At 34.4% G+C, this 20,944-nt stretch overlaps 1 protein-coding gene across 25 annotated transcripts in view; it reads right to left on the bottom strand.

Annotated features, from left to right (window-relative positions):
• The window catches only part of LOC124416314 (calcium/calmodulin-dependent protein kinase type II alpha chain), a 97,784-nt gene that overhangs the window by 13,723 nt on the left and 63,117 nt on the right, over positions 1-20,944 (bottom strand). For 8 of the 25 annotated variants that reach the window (XM_046897356.1, XM_046897275.1, XM_046897249.1 and 5 more), the window contains exons 6-12: positions 20,686-20,788; positions 20,114-20,292; positions 18,916-19,038; positions 18,731-18,814; positions 17,090-17,150; positions 7,372-7,461; positions 1,010-1,066 (exon numbers count right to left, since the gene is read on the bottom strand). In XM_046897356.1, the coding sequence (XP_046753312.1) occupies positions 1,010-1,066; positions 7,372-7,461; positions 17,090-17,150; positions 18,731-18,814; positions 18,916-19,038; positions 20,114-20,292; positions 20,686-20,788 (697 nt within the window). Of the gene's footprint in view, positions 1-1,009; positions 1,067-7,371; positions 7,462-9,602; positions 9,609-17,089; positions 17,151-18,730; positions 18,815-18,915; positions 19,039-20,113; positions 20,293-20,685; positions 20,789-20,944 lie in introns of all 25 variants that reach the window. The other 17 variants (XM_046897303.1, XM_046897336.1, XM_046897409.1 and 14 more) reach the window with 5 other exon arrangements.

Genomic DNA, 20,944 nt, shown 5'->3' with positions numbered 1-20,944 from the left:
CGTGAGAAATTATTGTAACCAACGTAATACGAATATGTATAATATTAACGTGCAATGGTTATTTATTCGTGTTAGAAAAAAAAAAAAATAAATAAATAAATAATAAACTTTGTTAATCAACTTTCATTTTAAATCATTCGCCAGTTAAATTAGAAATAACGAAGAAAAGAAAAAACAATGAAAACCAACAACCTCAACGATCAGATATACATAATTATTGTTGAATTTATGCGATCATACAACGTAAAAATATATTTCATCTCTAAAACGCACTGAAACATGCCCAATTGATGAAACGTTACTTCTTTGCGATTGATAATAATTCTATATGAATATTCCATTAAGTTTGTATACATTTTACAAAACATCTCTGTATAAGAAATTCAAACGCAATTAGTGTTAAATAAATTATTCATTCAACTGCACTTTCGTTATTGTGCAAAGAAAAAAAAAAAAAAAAATTATGTATCACAATTCCGACACGTTTTTGAATTTGAAAGAAAAGAAAAATCGATGCCTAGTGAAAGTATCCCAAGATTTTTGGGATGGAAAATTAACTATAAGTTTTTTCGCGGGGTTTCTCGCTGTCCTCGGTTATTTGTTTAAAGTGAAAATCATATGATTTTATAAAAGTATTCCGTTTACACAAATGACCGAGGACACTAAGAAACCTCCCTTGTATAAAGCAACGGTCGAGAACAACCCTTCAAGAAAATGAACTATACCGGATAAAAAATTGTTAAGTAGAAAATAAATACAAAAAACGAAAAAATTAGCAAAGAATCGTGAAAGATTGTATAACAACGGCAATAAAGCTTTGAGCATGTTCCACGGTTTGTCATTATTAGTGAAAATAAAGGCTACATGTAACTCAAGTGAACAGATAGACATTAATTATGCATATAATAATATGTATACACATACATATGTATACTATGTATGTATATATATATATATATATAAAAATTATAGACGACACGAATGATCGTTTTGTTTATTGTTCGGTTACCTTCGGGCTCTTTTGCTATGACCGTGATGCTCCGGTCGACGCCTCCTTTCTTATCCTCTGTACAACATACACACATACGTCACGTACATAAACATATACATAACTATGTTGATATATAATTTAGGGTATTATGATAATAAAATGCAATATGCAGGCAGGACGTCGCGTCCTTCGTTATACGCGTTTTATGGTGTGCCAGTTGACTATTTTTTTTTTTTTTTTTTTTTTTTTTTTACATACTTTACGGAAGCTTTAATTGAATTATAATTACGATCGAGGCCCGTTGATGAAAAAAATTATTCAATAGATAAATTTATAAGAATTCGGAGCAGGAAAAAAAAACATTGTGGGGAAAATATCGGTTATTTTTCCTTCGTTTTCATATTGCAAGGACCTTGACAATTTTTTTAACCTAATATCGATTGGAAAATTACTTGCTTTTGACGAAAACCGTAGGTACGAAGTGAAAAAAATCTCCGTTCATTTTTAATCAAGTAATTGCATTCGAGCCTACGCGCAACCTCATCCCAAGTGCATTATTATTATATACAGAGCAGGGTATGGAAAAATATGTAGCAAAGAGGGATAGAAATAGAAATATAAATATTGAGAGAGAGAGAGATAGAGAGAGAGAGAGAGAGAAGCGGATAGACCGATGAGGCTAATTTGCATAATAACACATATGCGGGATTGATACGATTATATACATTTATAATTCAATTCCTAGCAATTGGATATTGCGTCGATCGGCATGAAATGATTATTAATATTCCTGATAATCAATGTATATGGATGATTGATTTCTACAATGATATTACACAAAGCTGCGAACGAACGGTTTTCCATTTGCCAAAAATTGATCGACGTTGAAGCGAGGCAAAGATAAACGAATTTTTTAAGTATTCGTGTTGAATCCCGTTGCATCCGATGCTGCAGATTGAAATGCGAATTTTTCTACATCGTGCAATTTTTGGTAGTTCGGGCTAAGTGAGAGAAAAAAAAATAAATAAATAAAAAATAAATGAATAAAAAACGCAGGTGCCCTAAGGTCGATATTAACGTGCGAAAGCGGTTGGTTACAGGGACGCATGCGCCAAGCGGGGGAAATTCTAGTTGTTCAATTCATTTTTTCTTCTTTTTTTCTTCGTTTTAATTTATTTTAGTGAAAAAAATTTATAAAACAGAATGGTGTTCATAAATCCATAACACCAGACTTTGGGTGTGTGAATTGTGGATTGTGGATATCTGGTGAATCCTAATATAAATACATATATGTATATGTATATGTATATACATTATATACAGTATATACATATATATATATATTTATTTATGTATAATGTCGAATCATGTGGTATATATTGAAGAGGGTGTGTCGAAAAATTTTCGAAATTCATTCGCAAACCATTTTTCGTTTACCGTTCTCCGAATTTCTTTACCACAAAATGGTCATATATTGTGATATATTGAAATTTAGATCTTATTTTCGTTACATTTGTAGGCGATTATTTTTCATTATTACGTTAAACATTTTTCAACGGTCGAATAACGTTCGATTCTTTGACAAATGGTTTACGATTTAGTCTATAAATTGAAATTGAAAATGAAAATTACGTGCGGTGCTCAGATTTTTAATATATTATGATGCATATATAATAGTATATATGTATGTATGCATGTGTAATATAAAAAGGAGAATGTGCTTGGAATGATGCAAAAATTTCACCGTTTCATATTGTGCGTTTAATTAAACTGCATTTCTTGACTGTGTGATGTCGAGTTGTTGAATGTCACAGATTTAGATTTTCGTTTTAAACTATGTACAGGGCACACCTATACCTATAAACTACCTCTATGAGGCTAACGAATTTCGCTAAACATACGTACCTATAAATATCGTTATGATATCCTAATTAATGTGTTTATATTTAATTATGATAATGTATGAAAACATCAAAGGCAAAGCTAAAGCATATATGTATAATAATGTTTTGCGCGCGATGTAACCGGCAGGTTGAAAATTATTATTGAAAAATGACAAATTTTCTTTTTTCTCTACTAGTTTTCTGACTTTCCAATCGGTGGCGTAACGCACAGCTATTTGATCTTGTATATCTCGTATAATTAGTAACTTATTGGATTCCCGCGTATTTCGTTCTTTCTTATTATTTTTATTTCATTTTTTCTCTCTTGTATTTTTTTTTTCTTTTTCACGCTTTTCTCATTTTTATCAACACAAACATCAGCAGATTACATTAAATGTGATTAATCTAATCACGGCCGTGCTAAAATTTCTTTAATACGATTTAATAAAAATTTTTACCTAATTATACGAATATAACAATCGAACAGCTGCTATGCATTGTCAATGCATAATCAATTAATATAAAACGTAAAAGTACGATTGGACGATAAATAAACCGATAGCGATACGCATTTATTGAATATTAATAATAATACTGATATATTAATAATAATGTCAACAATAATAATGATATACGCAAACCGTGATATACATGATAACTAAACAAACAACAACAATAATAATAATGATAATAATTCAATCAAAACGAGTATAATGCATACAACAATATAAATGCGTAATCAATTAATTATTGATGATAATATAATTAGGCGTACTTGTGTCGACGACCGTGATAAGCTGCATATAGTTGAAATAGAAACGAAAGTAAGAAGAGAAAAAAAAAAGCCAAAGAAAGAAAATCAAGTCAGAATATTATGGGAATCAATAAAATATTACCTATATCTTTGTATACATATATATATATATAATATACCTATAAATATAACAATATACTACTTGCCAATTAACGAAATGGATCGCGGCGTTGTAGGATATAAAAATAAATTATGAATATGTAGGTAGATAATAATTGACCAATGTTTAAAATTGCCGCATCGCAAGTCAGTGATTCATTCATTCGCGTGTGTTGCAGCAAGTGCTTCGCTATTCGGTATTTGCGAATACCTAAATACATATGCATTTATGTATGTTCTTCGATGATGTATTTACTTTTGATTTCACTTCATCTCAATTCTATCGCATCTATAGAATACACTGTGATGCAAGATATTTAACGTCATAAGTCTCAAATTTTTGATATGGTGACTGTGGTGGTAGTGAATATAAGTGATATGTGGTGGTGGTGGTGGTGGTGTTGGTGGTGGTATGAGTGAATTTAATGCGACTATGACGATGACGATGATGATGATGATGATGATGATGATGATGATGATGATGGTGATTACGATGAAATGGCGGCGGTGGTTGCGCAGTGGATTTTCTCTTTAATCTAAAATGCATTTTTATTTGTTTACATAATTTTTTTTTGTGCTTCTTCTGCTCTCGCTAATTTATAGCGCTGATTTGTCAAGTAATAAAATTATCGTTGAACTATTTTTCACTCTCTATGTGTTATACTGCTCTGTCTAGTTGCTAGATTTCCCCTCTCGGCTCACCGCCATCATGCATGAGGTCAACTGGTGTAGGCCTATAATAAATAGTCATTGCCTGCAGCTGTGTGTTAAAATTCGGAATAATTATTCATTCTTATTTTCTCTTTTTAACGACAATCTACGCGAAGCAGTCTATTCTAACGATCTCGCTATATTTAAAATCTATACCCTATTCCGCGTAAGGAATTTACGATTTCTTTTCTATTCTCCTTCGCGTTTTTCACGGCTGCATCATTCAGACGCGTAATGCAACGTATGAAAAAACAAATTTCGTGTTATTTACGTGAAATAATTTCATACTTGACTATATATTATATGGGAAAGAGATCGATGACGCTGGCTGGATTAATGTTTCTACGTGTTATGGATTTGTGAGCATCGATATTATTGCACAAACGTATATATTCAATGTCAATTCACATAAGCCGTGAATGTACAGTCATAGGTTTTCATATCAAACAGGCAGGAGTTCAAAGGCAAGCGGACAACGGTTTTTCCGATCGATACTTGATTAATTAAAAAAAAACTCCGAAAGAAGTTTCTTTCGTACAATGAACAGCCGGAGGAATTCCCGTGGCTTGATTCGCCAAATTGAAATTGCGTAACGTACGCATGATTGCGTACTTCGAAACATTCATTCGTATCGAATAATTCGGTCTGAACTTCGGCTTCGGCGCTAATTATTATACAACTTCAGAGTCGAGGTTTCCGTAATTTACTGTCGAGTTGGGCCCCGTTGAATTCGGCTTTCAATATTCCGTGAGAAAAAGAAAATCTCGCGAAAAATAAAAGGAAAAGACAAGCCGCGTTTACTCAAAAGGAGACAAAATTAGATAGAAATGGAATTAACCCTTTCAGTCAGAGAATCGACTATAGCGGCGCCCTTATTTTTCCTCTTTTTGTCATATTTTATATATTTCATGCAAAATCTTGAATAGTTTTGCATTTTCAGTTTGAAAAATGCTCAAGCTTTGGAATGATTAGGATTCTTAGAGAGTTCATAATTGTTTATACTTGTTATAAATAAACATTATACGCAACAGGAAGGTTTTCGTGAATGTAATTCGTTAGCGGAGAAATTTCATAATAAACGTATACAAAAAACGCTTCGGATTCATTGGTTGACAAACAGAGATCTCAGAATGGCCATTAGATTTACAAAATTCAACGCATAGGGGTAGTTTTCACCCTCATTAGCCGTGCATATAGATAGTATTGGGGGTTGCGCCTATTCTCGGGCTAAAATCGTATTGTTTGAAAATAACACCTGAAGAACAGTGTCTAAAACAATGATGATAATTCACCCCGTTTTCACCCCGTTACAGGGGTAGTTTTTAGTTTTAATAAATTTTTGATATCAGAATCGCGTTCAGCGTCAAAAAATTCATAGAAACGTATAATTGCACTTAAAAAAAAAAAGAAACTTAATTGCGTGACTGAAAGGGTTAAACAATGAACAAAAGCAATTCTCGTGACCTGAAATTTCTCGCGATTTTCAAAATCTCGGAGGAGAAAAAAAAAAAAAAAAAAACGAAAGAGTTCGCTTGTCGTTGAACGATCCTAGATTTGAAAAAAGGCAGAGAAAGTCATTTATTTGTTACATCACACGATATTATGTTGATATTTGAATGTTATTAACTATATAAACAGAGGTTGTCAGTAGATATATATATATATATAATGCATCGTTCGGAGGTCGGATTATCAACAGGGTGGCGACAGCTGACAGGTAAAAACTGGTGAAATTCTCGGGCAACTTTGATTTCAGCCTGCAATCCAGGCGCGTGGCTGGAATTTGTCGCGACCCTGTCTAAACTAAATTGCAACGAATTTTATGCAACGGTATATTTATACCGTATAAAAAATGTGGCGAGTAATACGCGTGGATAGGAAAGGACATGCATGCAGTGACGCCGAATGCATTCTGTCACGTGTCGCTATCGCATTTCCTTGACAAAATGCACCCGATATTCATCATTATACAATATATATATAATATAGTCAGCAAACAAACAACTTTCTAATTTCTTTTTGCTTGTTTTTTTTTTTTTTTTCTTCAATCCAATTGCGAGCCTCTCGTACTAGTGCCAATAATAATTTTACGAGGTTGTAGTTAGTGACGTTACTTTAACGCACGCGTGTTTAAGAAAATCGTTACTTCGCAACCTAAGGATTGCCTGATATTTAGCTAGTAAATCATAATAACGAAGAAAGTCTGTTGATATTTTGAAAAGCCAACTCGTTGAAAGTCTTCGTGAAATTGTACAACGATTCATTTATTCTACAATGATGTTTCGTTACGTTAACGTTACTAACTAATCAGCCTTGTACAAATTTTCATATCGATCACTAATTTTCGAACACTTATTATTTTATCAATGGGATATAAAGCAAAGAAGTTGGAAATCGTCGATTAATATACGATATCAGAGCTACCCTACAAGTGTCGAAATAACAAGAGTTTGTTATCGATTAGTTTTTGGATCGGAAGCATTTGCTTAAGCTATAAGGATTCGATTATATACTAATCTACTCCGTGTTACAAATATCATATATATATATATATAGGGCACCATAACTAGTATTTAAACATTTTTCTGTACAATGTGAAATTTTTTTTTTTCCTCCTGTTTTTTTTACTCTCACTCTCATAATTTCGGTTCGAAACAATTTCGCAAGGGTTTTTCAATAATGGAAGAAAGAAAACTTGTAGTTAAAGAATTTCAGTAGGTATATTTATAAAATATTATAAATAATATTTTGATAGCAAAAAAAAAAATTTGTACAAAAATCGATAACCTTTCTAACAGTCGCGGGGATGTACGTAGTACTGGGTTTATATTATTATTGTAATATTTATCAAAGAAATTAAGTAAGCATCCTACCTTTGACGTCATCGTCCTCGATGGTGGTGCTGCTGTCAGTGGATTCTTTCACCTGAGAGCCATCTCCCTTTTTCGTGATGGTGTTTCGACCTGCATTGAGTAAATTATTTTAGTACAATTGACGAGTATTTAATGTATACCGTTAATGAGAAAAATTCTTAAAATCTTTTTCAGACTCGTGATTTCAATATAATACAATTCAATATTCTACAATTGAATTTCTATTATATATATATATATGTATAATTATTGTACAATAGTTGAACGAATAAGATCGGTAAAAATTTAGAATAACAACATATCCATATAGACAATATAATATGAAAACGGTATAATAATATAACGTCAAAATTTTTTGTTTACCAATGTCAAGTTATAAACGAACGAGAATAAAAAAAAAAAAGAAAAAAAAAGTAATCAACAAGAACAATTTAATTTGGAAATACATTTACGACCACAACGACATTTACGTGTATTACATTTATGTATAATAATAATACGCGAGAAAGTGATCGTATTAAATGATTCTTCTGTCATTCCGAAACCAACGCGAATTTTAGAATAATGTAAAAAACAGTTTTGTAACGATAACTGGCCGCGGAGTGTCTCATTGCATAAAAGAATTTTCTAAAACTATAACAGTACAGTAAGTACCGGTCAAAATCACGACGTCGACACTTGGATCTGGTTGATATTAATCGGTACAAGTTATGAATATTTTATATCGACCGTTATTAAATGTAAAATAATTTTTATCGAGTTGTATTTTCGTATATATATGTAACAGGGATATTATAGACACGAGGAATTCTCACTGTTATCACCGTCTCCGATCTATTCGTACCTACGATTCGCGATAACTTGAAAGCGTCTTCTTGGGTCGTATTGGCGAGAAATTTTGATTTTATTTTAAAAAATATCAGCAGACGCGATTAACAGCTGGAACTTCTCGTGCTTTTATTTTTTTTTAATTTTGAGGTGTGCAAGAAGAAGAGGTTTAATATATGTAAATACATTAGTTATCACAGAGTGTCGGAACAACATTCGGCATATAAATCTTGGGATAAGATTTCATTTGTTATATATCGTGTTGTTGTTGTTGTTAAGATACACACACAAATATATATAATATGTATATATAAATCGTAAAGAGAGACAAAAACTATAAGCGAGAGGTGTCAGTGTTCGGCATGCTAGAGTGTATACATATTATATATATATTTGTAAAACAGGTATAATAATAAACAAAATCCACTAAACACTTAGGCATCGCACTAATCGTACGTTTCGTATTCACACTAATCGTAAGTAAAGTTTATTTTCATGAATTCGATCAAAGATTTATTTCATTAACAATATTTCGTAGTTCAGAATTTAACAACTAATTATAAATATTACTTCTCATTCGAATAAAAAAAAAAAAAAAAAAAAAAAAAAAAAATGAAAGCTCCATCGAGAACCCACACTATGAGTGATTATAAATTAACCAGTTTTATGGATTCAATATTTTCACACCTCGTGGTCATTCACTCACGCATCTGCAATACGAAACGCATGACGAAGCACATGCAACAAAAATAAATATATGGTATACACAAGTTATTATTTATGTACATACAACGGCCGCAACCCAACATACCAAGCTGAACAATAATGGTTTTTTTTTTCTTCTTCTATATGTATATATTTATATGCATATACATATGCAATATGTATACGTAATTATAAAACGAATTGTAAGAATTGTCGGAGCAATTGATCTATTATGCTTTAATCCGGTACAATTATGTAATAACTATTGGTTTACTTTACTTCTTTTTTCGCTTTAAAAAGTTCAATTATGTAAAAGAAAAAAGTGTAATCAAAATCTGCAAGTCCGCTGAATAAAGTTGTAAAAAGTATATCACATTATAACAATTAGGAATGGAACTGTATATTGATTGAATAATCGTATGATTTTTTTCGGCTCTTTGGAACAGAATAGATTTAACCAATCGTTCACAAGTCTGAATCGGTACTTGAATACATATACATATAATGTATGCATATATATATATAAAATTTGTTAGTGTATTGTGTTTGTAGAGCGCACGTGTTAGATAAAAGTTTTTTGAAAATATCGAAACGATTAATTTTGTAGTTCGGCTTTTTTCGTATTTTTTGTTTTTGTTTGTTTGTTTGTTTGTTTGTTTTTTGGCTGACAATAAAACATGACATGACACTTGTCTTACCAGATTCTTCGGATCACAGCGTACGGCAAGATTTTCATTCGATACGATTCGATTCGATTGGTATGGTTGGTCGTGGTTGGTTTGGTTCATTGACGGGTTGGTTGATAGTAACGGGGGTGAACCAAAGAAAACAGACACAGACATCTCGTTAACATCGCTTGCTTGCTTGTTTGTTTGCTTGCTTGCTTGCTTGCTGCTAGATGCTAGGATTTACACGTACCAAACTAACTACCGTGTTGTGACGTGTGCTTCATTTCTTTTTTTCTCTTTTTTTTTTCCTTCTTATCAATCTTATCATCGAAGTATGAATACATGGGTGATATTGTGATGAATGCATCGGTATTATGCTACTATACTGCAGCAGGTTTGTGTTTGTGATACGTGTGATTTTTAGTGACTCGTGTGGTAAAGTAAGTCGTTTAACATGAATGGAGGAAATGTAGGTGTCGAAAGTGAAAAAAATTCAATATCAATTTCGAAGAAGTTTTCACGTCCCGTCTGTCCGAATTTGGAAAGTTTCTTTTTTTATTTATTTAGTTTTTTTTTTCTACTCGAGCATACGAAGTGCAGAATTTTATTGTGAAATTTCGTTTCGTCTTTCCGTTAGTGTTGAAAACATCCGACGTGTAAAATTGCAGTTTCGCGATGTGTAACTGATGAATTTATCCGCATCAAGTGATATTGATTGATTTGATTCGAAGTGTTGTACGTGTAGCAAAATACGGTATTACGTGTTGTTTTTTTGGTCAATATGGTGATACACTATGTTCTATGATTCTATGGTAATTATGACAGACACTAGCACGTTTACATGACAGATAATATCGTACAATTGCCTTTGCCTCGTCGAAAAATTTATCTTTTCTCTTATTTCTTTCCATCTCCTTACTGCAATCTTACGTTTTTCTTGCATCGAATTTAGACGGTAATCAAAGTTTCGTTTATAAAAGTATAATTTTACTCGACGCTGAAGGCAATTATAGTATATTTTATATTCAATCGTGTCTCGCCGTTCTAAGAAGAATAATGGCAGTTGCGTATAATTTTTTTTCTCTTTTTTTTCTTCTTACTATTGCAAATTATTGTTCTTAGAAATTATTGGCCACGATTTATCAAATGATTTCGTCAAATGCAACTGGTAAAGGAAAACAAAAAAAAAAAAAAAAAAAAGGAGGAACGTTGTTAATCATCGATAAAAATAAAGAAAGAAAGAAAAAAACTTAATTTGCGAAATCGAAAAGAAATATCTATACGATGATTAAGTCACTATATATAATTCTATCAACTTTTTATCATCTATAATCTAATGAACAAGCACTCTATCAAGTTTCAAATGCATCAAAATCACACTGTCTAGATTTATATATTCTAAATTCCGTATTAGAATCAAGCTAGCTTTCCCATTGGAGATATTTTTAGTTCACATACAATAGAGGAAGACAGAGACACAGTCAAGCGATCGTGACATGAATACAATAGCTATAGTTACTCGTTATTGACAATAAACGTGTGTAAAGAAGACGATACAGAAGAATTTGTTTTTTTTTTTCTTTTTAATTTTATATCGTTATTTTTTTTTTAACTCAATTAGAAATTTTTATTATTATCATTTCGTTTTTTTTTCTCTCTCTTTGTTTTCATTATTTAACGTTGATATTTAGGAAATTATTCATATACTATATATATATATATATATATATATTTACTAACTATCTATAAAAAATAGATGTGTAATAGGTACGTATGCAAGGAGACAATGCAATTTTAAACATTTCAACTAGTAGTGCAGTTAGTCTACGGTGAGACTTATACATATGCAATTTTCCTAAGTTTCGGAAAAACCATGTTTCCGGATTGAATATACAGCGTTACTGTACATGGTACAGGAATTAAACTGTGACTTTTCGCGCGTTTGACTTGCTAGTGATTTTTCTGAACGAAAGTCTGGAAACTTGATTAGGTGAATATTTTCAACTATAATCTTAGAAATTGCAATGATTTCAATCTGATTTAATAATTCGTGATATCCAGACAGAAAAAAATATAAAAACAAAACACAACCGCGTAAGTTAAAATACTCGCGTTGCCTCGTAAAAAAAAACAAAAAAATAGAATAAACAATCCACGCGTATTACGGAAAATTATTTAAGTCAAGTGATAAAATTAAAGTCGAATTTTATTCCACCGTCGTAATTTTGATTTGAATTTCAACTTTTGTCATAGGTATAATGCTTTGTCTTGGTACAGGTGGAAATTGTGATAATATATAGTATAAATCTATGACAGTAAAAAAATGAATGAATAGAAACATGCTTTGAGGGGATGAAATTTGTATACGTGTATATTATTATTGTAAAGATGGTTCAATGTTGTATAAATGACGTGTTTAAAAAAGCTATTCAAGACTGAATCACTGCATTGAAATGAAATCTGTTTTACGTTTCACACTATATTGTATATATATACTAGGTACTCGTTTCTCTTTTCTCATTACTTTCGCGACGTAGAAATAATTCTTCGAGCAAAGTTTTTTTTTTTTTTTTTTTTTCAGTTTCTCGTCAGTCTCGAATACGCTTGTTTTATTATAAACTCGCACAATCCGTCCGCGTATTCGTGTTTACGATGATCGTTATATAATGTGAATTTGACGAATTATTTCATATTTTCGAAAAACATAGTGTTAATCGCTTTGACTTCTTTTCACTCATATTTTCATTATCCTTTATTACTTTTGTTTCTTTTTTTTCTTCTTTTTATTTTGCGAGGGATATACCTCCGGCCCAACTTTATGTACTTTACGTATGCAATAGATATTCGTATTATAGGAGGAGAGAAAATATTGTGTACACAACGCACTTCGCATGTAAAACACGTGACACAATCCGGTTGAAATTGTCAAGCATGTAATATATACAAGGAAAATGGAATGTATAGGGAAAAAAAAGAAGATAATAATAAGAAAGAGAAAACGGAAAATCTGAACCAGTTCAGCGAGATCAATGTCATTCGTCCATTTCAGATGTCAATAAATTTTTTTGCAGAAAAATTTCGCCCCAGCGCGCTTTGATTTTTACTGGCAAAAAAATCGTCCGATAATTATCTCAAAATGGTATAAATTTTACCGGGCATAAACGACAACGAAAGAGCGAGTAGTTAATGATTTTCGCATAACACGCCGTGTTTGTTAGCTAGCTGCTTTGTAAAAAGAAGTCGCGAAATCAGGGCGGCTAGTGGGGATAAACGGAATCGCAAGAAGAAAACGCGGAACGCGGTTCTTGTGTAATAAGACGAGGAGGAGAAGAGAAGGAGAGTCAGTGCGTTGTTCATCCTATCGTAAAACTTGTTTATTGTTCTCTGCATTGCTTTAATGGAAGTTTAATTGCCCAAGTTTTGTAGCTTAACAATAAGTGGTGTAAATCTACCGGGCTAACTTCTTCCTCGTCGCAAAAACGTATTCCTGCCTGCTGCTGCTGCTGCTGCTGCTGCTGCTGCTTATCATGAGCACAGCTTCGTGAAATATACAGCCGATTACTAGAATCCTCGGTTTGCAAGTCTGATGCAATTTATAAATCCATTAGAATCGTTTAATCATCGACGCATCTGCGACCCTCTGTTTTGTCTGCTTAAATATTTCACGCTGATTTTCTTTATTTACTTTATTTTTTTTAATTTCATTTCAAGTTTCCTTCGTTTCATTCTGTATGCGCACAATTTACAGTGCGACGTGTGAAAATTTATTGTTAGCGAGATAGTTTGTAAAGGTTCGAGATTACGAGACGTTTCTTCAATAATATAGAGTATAAATTTTCATTTCGTATTGTAACTTAAACGATTCATTATTGTGCAATTATTTAATTAACATATTTAAATTTCAATTCAATAATGAATATATACTGCGTTGATTAGAGGTGCGACGTACACATACCTACAAACACACCAAGCATCCGACAATTGAATTATACATGTCAGGAGTGATACGTGCGTATGCAATACCCGTCGAGTCCGTAATTGCATCTTTCGATGCAATTCGATGAACGCAATAATCATTGACTAGCAATAAAACTGTGAAAAGTGGTCCGAGTGATAGCGTGATATGGTGACGAAAAGACTCAGGATCAAGATGCGTGAAGTATATATAAGAAAGAAAGAAAGAAGAAAAAATCAAATGAAACAATGATCACATATAAATTTCAACTCAAGAAATCACCGAAAATTACTTCAAATTAACCTACAGAGAAATGAAATCTTATAATCACTGGTTTACATGTACAGTATATTAATAACAATAAGTAAACGAGACGAAATTGGAACGTATACATTTCCTTCACAGCGTGAAATTCAAACGTCATGAATTTTCATCCCCATAACGCAGAGAAAAGAATCTAACAGAAATGAAACCCGAAGAGAGAATAGAATAGAATAATGATAGAAATAACTTGGAAAGAGAGAGAGAGAGAGAGTGAGGAGAGAGAATCATTGACTTGAAAAAGCGAATAAAAATTTGCTACACGAAAAGAATACACAATAGCAGCTGCATCACTTTAGGTCCACGTGACTCCTTTCTTTTTTGTGTCTTCACCGATCATGTGAGTAAGTATAAGAACGCGGTATCGACGAGTTTTGCATACACCCACATTCCTCGCACACACACGCACACATATCTACTCGGCTAAACATTCCAAGGGTATAGGTGTAATGGTATATATATATATATATTTATAAAATATATATATAATTTACAAGACGAACAAATCTTTCGGACGATGATGCGTAGTACTAAACATAGTCGATAATACATGTGATGCAGGAAGGAATGTCAATAATAATCTCTTATATATATATATATATATACTATACATATATATATATATATATATATATATATATATATATATATATATATATATATATATATATACTATATATAAATATAGGTAGTATGTGCCTATGATGTACGGTAAAAATGGAACAGTGGGCACAAAAGCGTATTTCGTTTCATCGATGTACATAAGAATCTTTGTTGATCACACGGTTGATGTTAGTAAGGTTATTGCAAAGCAATATTGGGGAAAAAATGGCTATTGTCTTGATTTTTAAGGAAGCAAGATTTCGAAATGTATGAGTGGTCTTCGTTTTATTACGGTTTTAGTACTGAATTTCAGACAGTTCAAAAATCGCAAAATCACGGTTTTTCCTCGGCACGAATCGTTACGATAACGTTAGTAACTTCAAGAGGGTGTCCAGTATTCATGGAAATTATGGAATCAGGAAATTCTCAGGGAGCTTCAAAAACCTGAAGATCTCAGGAAATTTCATGTCGTATCTGGAATATACTAATTTTAATTCATCCTAGGTTTATAAAAATTTAGCCATTTGGTGAGAAAAACAAATTTTTCTTTAAACTTTCAGGCAATGGTCATGGACCAAGTCCTGACTTCTTAAAAATTGTACGTAGAATGATTCTTGTCTGGAAAATCTAGAAATCTCAGGAAATTACGTTTTCACAAATAACTGGACACCCTGTTCAATATAATCTTTGGTCGGTAAAATGAAATCAAAGGCTACATTCGCCGTGAGGAGAATCCGGAAGACATTCCGCGTGTTCATCTGACAATTCGGCAGTTCTTATTAATTAAATCTCGGAATTTGTTTTCACCGCAGCCTGACTATGCAATGTTGTTCCCTGCCATGCACCTTCGACTTTGCTCACAGTTTATTACAGTGGGTACTACGCGTCAAAGCGTACTTTGTTTGCTTGTTTCTTTTATGCACACGTCAATATCTACAAGTATGAATGTGCCGAATGCTCAGTGGCTGTGCAGGTCTGTGTCTGAATCGCATGATTCGAATTCGCAGCGAGAACGTATAAATTTTACAATAAAACTCTGGGGTAATCGGTTGTTCACGATCAATAAAAATTTTTCCGCGCCTTTTTATGTATAATCTAACATTCGTTACGCGGTTGATAAGAGATGATTAGCTATAGTACTGCCGGTTATTCTTTACCGTAGAATATAGGTGTATAAGTGTGTATGCACGTACATTAGGGTGGCGCAAAAAAACCGACTATTTCTTTTTTTTTTGAGTCTTGTGTGACAAAATGTTAGTTTTTGATGTCTTAAGAGCCCACTCCAAAGGACAGCTCAGAAAAAAAAAAATTTTAAGAGGTCGCTCCAAATTTTTAAAAATGTCAAAAATCGTCAAAATATTAAATTAAAAAAATTATGTTTTCAGTATTTTGTTTGATTTTTAATTCATGTCGTGGTGTATTGTTATCGATTCTTTCTTAATAAATAAAAGAAAAAAAATTTATGAAATTTTAATATGAATATTAAAAGGTCGCTTGAAAAGATCTAAAGAAATGCATCAAAAAATTGAAAAAAAATTATGAGCGACCTTGCAAAATTCAAATTTTGAACTGAAACTTTCGGAAATTTTTTTTTTTTTGTCTTGAAAATTATATCGTAACGAGAAAAAAATGTGGAGCGACCTCTTAAAATTTTTTTTTGAACTGTCTTTTGGAGTGGGCTCTTAAAACATCAATAACTAACATTTTGTCACACGAGACTAAAAAAAAAACAACAAATAGTCGGTTTTTTTGCGCCACCCTAATGTACATACATCTGTAGTTTCGAATCTAAACCGCGTATTCAGTGCTCGTCGATTTCCGATTGGCGTATTAGGTACATATTAGATATCCGCCGTTTCCTCGAATAAAGCGGTCCGATATTTCGCGACAGTTTAAATATTCACGTGTCATACTCGTATACTTTTGCATTTTTCCGAATATCATACCTACGTTATCACAACAGTTTGACAAAAACTGGAAAACTGCACCGTTCATTTTCTCATTCAGGATCAGTAACGCGTCACTCTTGTGTAGAGGAATGCAACATCATCATCACACATCTATCAACTACTTGACTCATACCATACTTGACACTTCAACCAGAAGGTGTGGTGCACGTTATAATTCTGCAGGACGAACGTATTACGTATACAGGTTATTGGGGATAAACACATACAGTATATATATGTAACTGGTGTACAGCATCTATTTTTCTTTTTCTTTTTCTATCTGTTTTTTTTTTCTTTTTAATGTATATTACATTTATTCATATATTGTTTTTTTTTTTTATCTTTATTTTTCATCAATTCAACATGATTTTCACAAACGAAACAGGTTCGCTAATTCTTCCGACAAGTTTTTTTTGTTCATATTGTACGACTGTGAAAAAAATATGTTCGACATCGCAGGTCAACCGGTCGAAAGTCCAGCATCGTACTGTCTCGTTTGTCAATTCTGCGACGGGGATGCGACACATTAATTTCCGATTTCTACGGGACAGGGTCACTTGGGCAGGGAGGGAGGGGGGAGTGATTTTCATGTGTACGTATCGGTCGTGAAGATCAAAGGGATCGACTCTTTTTCATTTCTACATCAGCTCGGGTCGTGAAAATTTGCGAAGTTGGCCGGAGGTACTTACCCTGCGTATCATACTTACTGGAAAAGTTCCTTGTGGCCAACATCGTTGTAAGTATGGCGCCCTGTCAACACACGCGTTACGAAAAAAACCGGCATTTAGTATACATGATACGAATGTGGGTCAGTGGCTGACTGAATATTCAAATGAATCTGGCTAATACATGAAAATTAATGAAATTGCATCACGTGATTTGAAAACACGAGTATAATGTGAATGAATGAAAAAACGAATCGACGCAGGCGAAAAGAAAGCTCGAGATTGATCGTAAAAACTCGAAAGATCTTACACGCACACTGAGAAAAGTTTAGCCAAATGATGATCGATAGAATTTTTTTAATAGTTAAATCATATTTGGTTCTAACGAAGTTTAATTATAATAACGAAATATTTATTTCGCCATATCCAAATCGCAATATGCATGTACACGAATAACGCGAAAGAAAATTTTTCTCAGAGTATGATGAAGAATAAAGAAAGAAAAGAAAAATTTCTCGAGTCGTCGAAATTTTTCAATCCCCTTTCGACCCTTGACCGTTGAGCTTGAAATGTCGAATCCTTTGCACAACGAAGCGCGGGAGTTCGCAGCGATAGATCCGAGATTGCGGAATGATTAAATAATAATTAGTTTCGAAACTGAGTGCACGAAGTTATAATTAAACCGGTTAAATCGTTCGCAGCGATGAGCAGGAGTCGAGGAGTTATTAACGAGACGGGAAATCTCGATTCCGGGATTGATCACCTCGGGTATTGTTGTCGCCTGTTGCCTGCACAGCACGAATCTTGATTTCAGGGCCCGCATCCTTCCCAGTCCTTCACGAGTGCACTGATACCGCCACAACAACAACAACAACAACGGAAAAAACAACAACAACAACCAGTCATGTCACATCTGCTCAACAATCCGAACCCAACTGCCTGCCTGCCTCCGCTCCTTCTCTGTTCTCTGTTCTCGTCATCGTCGCCGTTCAGGAGAACCGGCCGCCTCCTCCGGTCGATTACTGGCTCCGACGGAGGCGATCGCCGTCGCCAATATCGCACTACACCTACCGATGCATGCCGACGTATCGCTGCTGACCAGTGAGAGCAGAGTGAGATGAGCTGCGGAGCTCGGATAAAGCGCTTTAAGGTAAGACCTTTTCGAATTACCGTTCATCTCGAGCGGTTGGAATTGAGCGGAAAATATGGACTTTCAGATTTAAATCGTCGAAATTGATTCGGGATTCTAGAATGATTCGTTGTGTAAAATTCGACGGTTTATATTCGATGCCTTTTCTAATTCCGGCGGACTTTTTGAGCCGATAAATACTTGGTCGCTGGGGGGAAACGATCGGATGAAGTTGATCAGAGTTGGGTTTCTTGGGATGAAATAACTGCCGAGTGCATCGAGTGCGGGGAAAAGGAAGCGACGAGTCGACGAGTACCTGGGTAATAAGGTGAAAGGTCGACGGTACAGCTTCGAACGAAACCCGAATGCGGTGGATAATGAGTCGGCGGTGAAGATATCAGGTTTGTCGGAGACGAGGTTTCAAGCCGGTTGGGTCAAGGGTCGATTTTACGAATCGGACTCTCGCGTGAGACCGGCATTGTTGTTAACGGCATTAAGCTCGGAGGAGGTGTCGAGGGAATTTCTCTTATTCTTACCTTCAACTTGCGCCTCGCGTTGAACTTCTTCAAGCAGTCGACGGTCTCTTGCCTGTGTACGACCGATGCTACGCGTTCTCGTTGCTGCAGGACAGAGAAAAGGTGGAAAAGATTAAAGAGATCGGCTTCCGAGGTAAAAAGCATCGCCGATAATCGCAGGTCGAGCTGCGGGAATTGATACGTACGCAGATCCATGGGTGCTTCAGAGCTTCGCTGGCTGTGATCCGTTTGCTTGGGTTAACCGTTAGCATCTGGTTGATCAAATTCTTTGCTTCGGTTGTTACGGTGTCCCATTCCGGGCTTGGGTACTGTGGAATTTAACATCGCGAGATGTGGTCATGGTGGTTTGAAGGGACTGGTTACTCTCAATTTACTTGCACCGAATCGAAGGTTATTACGCGACAAAAGATCGGACGTATCTGATGTTTTTTTAAATTTTGAAATTCGGATTAAAATTCAAACATCTTTTCAAAACCATCGCGGAACGAACGAAGCTTAAAGTTATTATCGCTGGTGCTGTTCCTCGGTCGTCGATGGGTTTTTAAAGAGGCGGTTTCTGTACTCACGCGTCATTTCGAGTTCAGTTTAATCACGACTCTGATTCGAATGCAATTTACTGCAACGAATTATACAAACTCCGGCATGCGGGGAAAATGATGGAAGAGCTGCTGCACGCGCAACGAGAAGGTCACGTGACGCGTGGAAAAGCTTTCTATACTTTACAAATGGGATCGTGCATCAATTAACGCGAGTAATTAACGGTGGCGAGTTCTCGGTGAAATGTCAAATTGATCCTGCCAACCATATATATATCTGTATATACATGCATGTATTCCCGTAAATAATATTATATTGACAAACGTAGAGGCGAAGCGGTTCCCATAATTTTCTTTCCAACATTATACATTTGTAAAAGACGCGCCGCAGACAATTCGAGAAAGTTACAAGGAGACGAGAAGACGCTAGCCAGTTATTCTCATGCAACGCGTGTTACGTAAAGGTATAATTTACCTCGATCAGCTTATAAGAGAGTCGCGATTAATTGAATCGAAAGCTTCGAGTGCGATAGCGATGGTCACTGAGTTGAGAATAATCGATGCATCGATTATTTCGTAATTATTATTTTTCATTTCTTTTCGACATGCTACATTCAAAACCCCAAAATTTTGTAAATTTCAGTATGTAGTCTTAACAGCGGAAAAGTTTTTTGATAATTTGGAGTTTGATTGAAAATATTTTTTCCTAGTCGTTCGTGGGAGTAAAAACAAAAACCGATTGTGAGGAAAAATAATCCAGTTTAACTAAATATTCGATTATTTTTCGTCATCCTTATCCTACATCGCATCGTTTGTTGCAATACACTTAAATAATGAGTTAACTTACGTCGTATGCGCCCGCTTTGATCTGTGCGTATAACCGATGCTGGTCCTCGTCCCAGAAGGGAGGATAACCGACCAGGAGGATGTACAATATCACTCCACACGCCCATATGTCTACCGGTTTCCCGTAGGGCTCCTTTTTCAGCACTTCCGGGCTGAGATATCCAGGCGTTCCGGCGAATCCTTTAATTATTTTTTCACATGTTTTTTTTCTCTCCTTATTCTCATTCCCTTTTCTGTATTTTTTTCTCCCCTCAGACTGGCGAAATTCGACTAAATTGAGGAAGAACGAATTCCTTCCGCAATTTGATATACTAGACACTGGACCGATACAATTCATGAATTGAATTTTATCGCAAACTGTATACCCGTCGCTATGCCTGTTATATTCACCGTCATCGTATCATGCAGAACGCGTTTAACTCTTAACACCGTAACTTTTTGCCATTATTTCGCGGATCCGAAAATTAGCAATTAATGACTTTTGAATATTCAAGTGGCCGTCGGGAGTTTGTAACGGAAAAGACGATTAGAGCCAATATTGCTGATGTAACTTGACTCGCATTGCACACTCACCGAACCATGCCTGTTGTTCTCCCTGCACTTCTATGGCGAGACCGAAATCCGCGAGCTTTACTGCAGCTCCTTTTGCTTTACTGGCTAGTAATAAATTTTCTGGCTGAAAAATTGTAAATACAAAGTTACACATTTCATATGTTTATTATTAGATCTTATACTCTCCGTTGTTTCTCTACATATTCTTCAACTGTTACACGTTGACTGTTTCAACAATTTTCTACTTCCTTTCGAAAGCATTTTTGTCTTGACGGAAAGA

Source organism: Diprion similis, chromosome 1, assembly GCF_021155765.1.
Source record: "Diprion similis isolate iyDipSimi1 chromosome 1, iyDipSimi1.1, whole genome shotgun sequence".
Classification (NCBI taxonomy): domain Eukaryota; kingdom Metazoa; phylum Arthropoda; class Insecta; order Hymenoptera; family Diprionidae; genus Diprion; species Diprion similis.
Note: the sequence above shows the minus strand (reverse complement) of the source record. Positions and strands in the feature narration are given on the sequence as shown.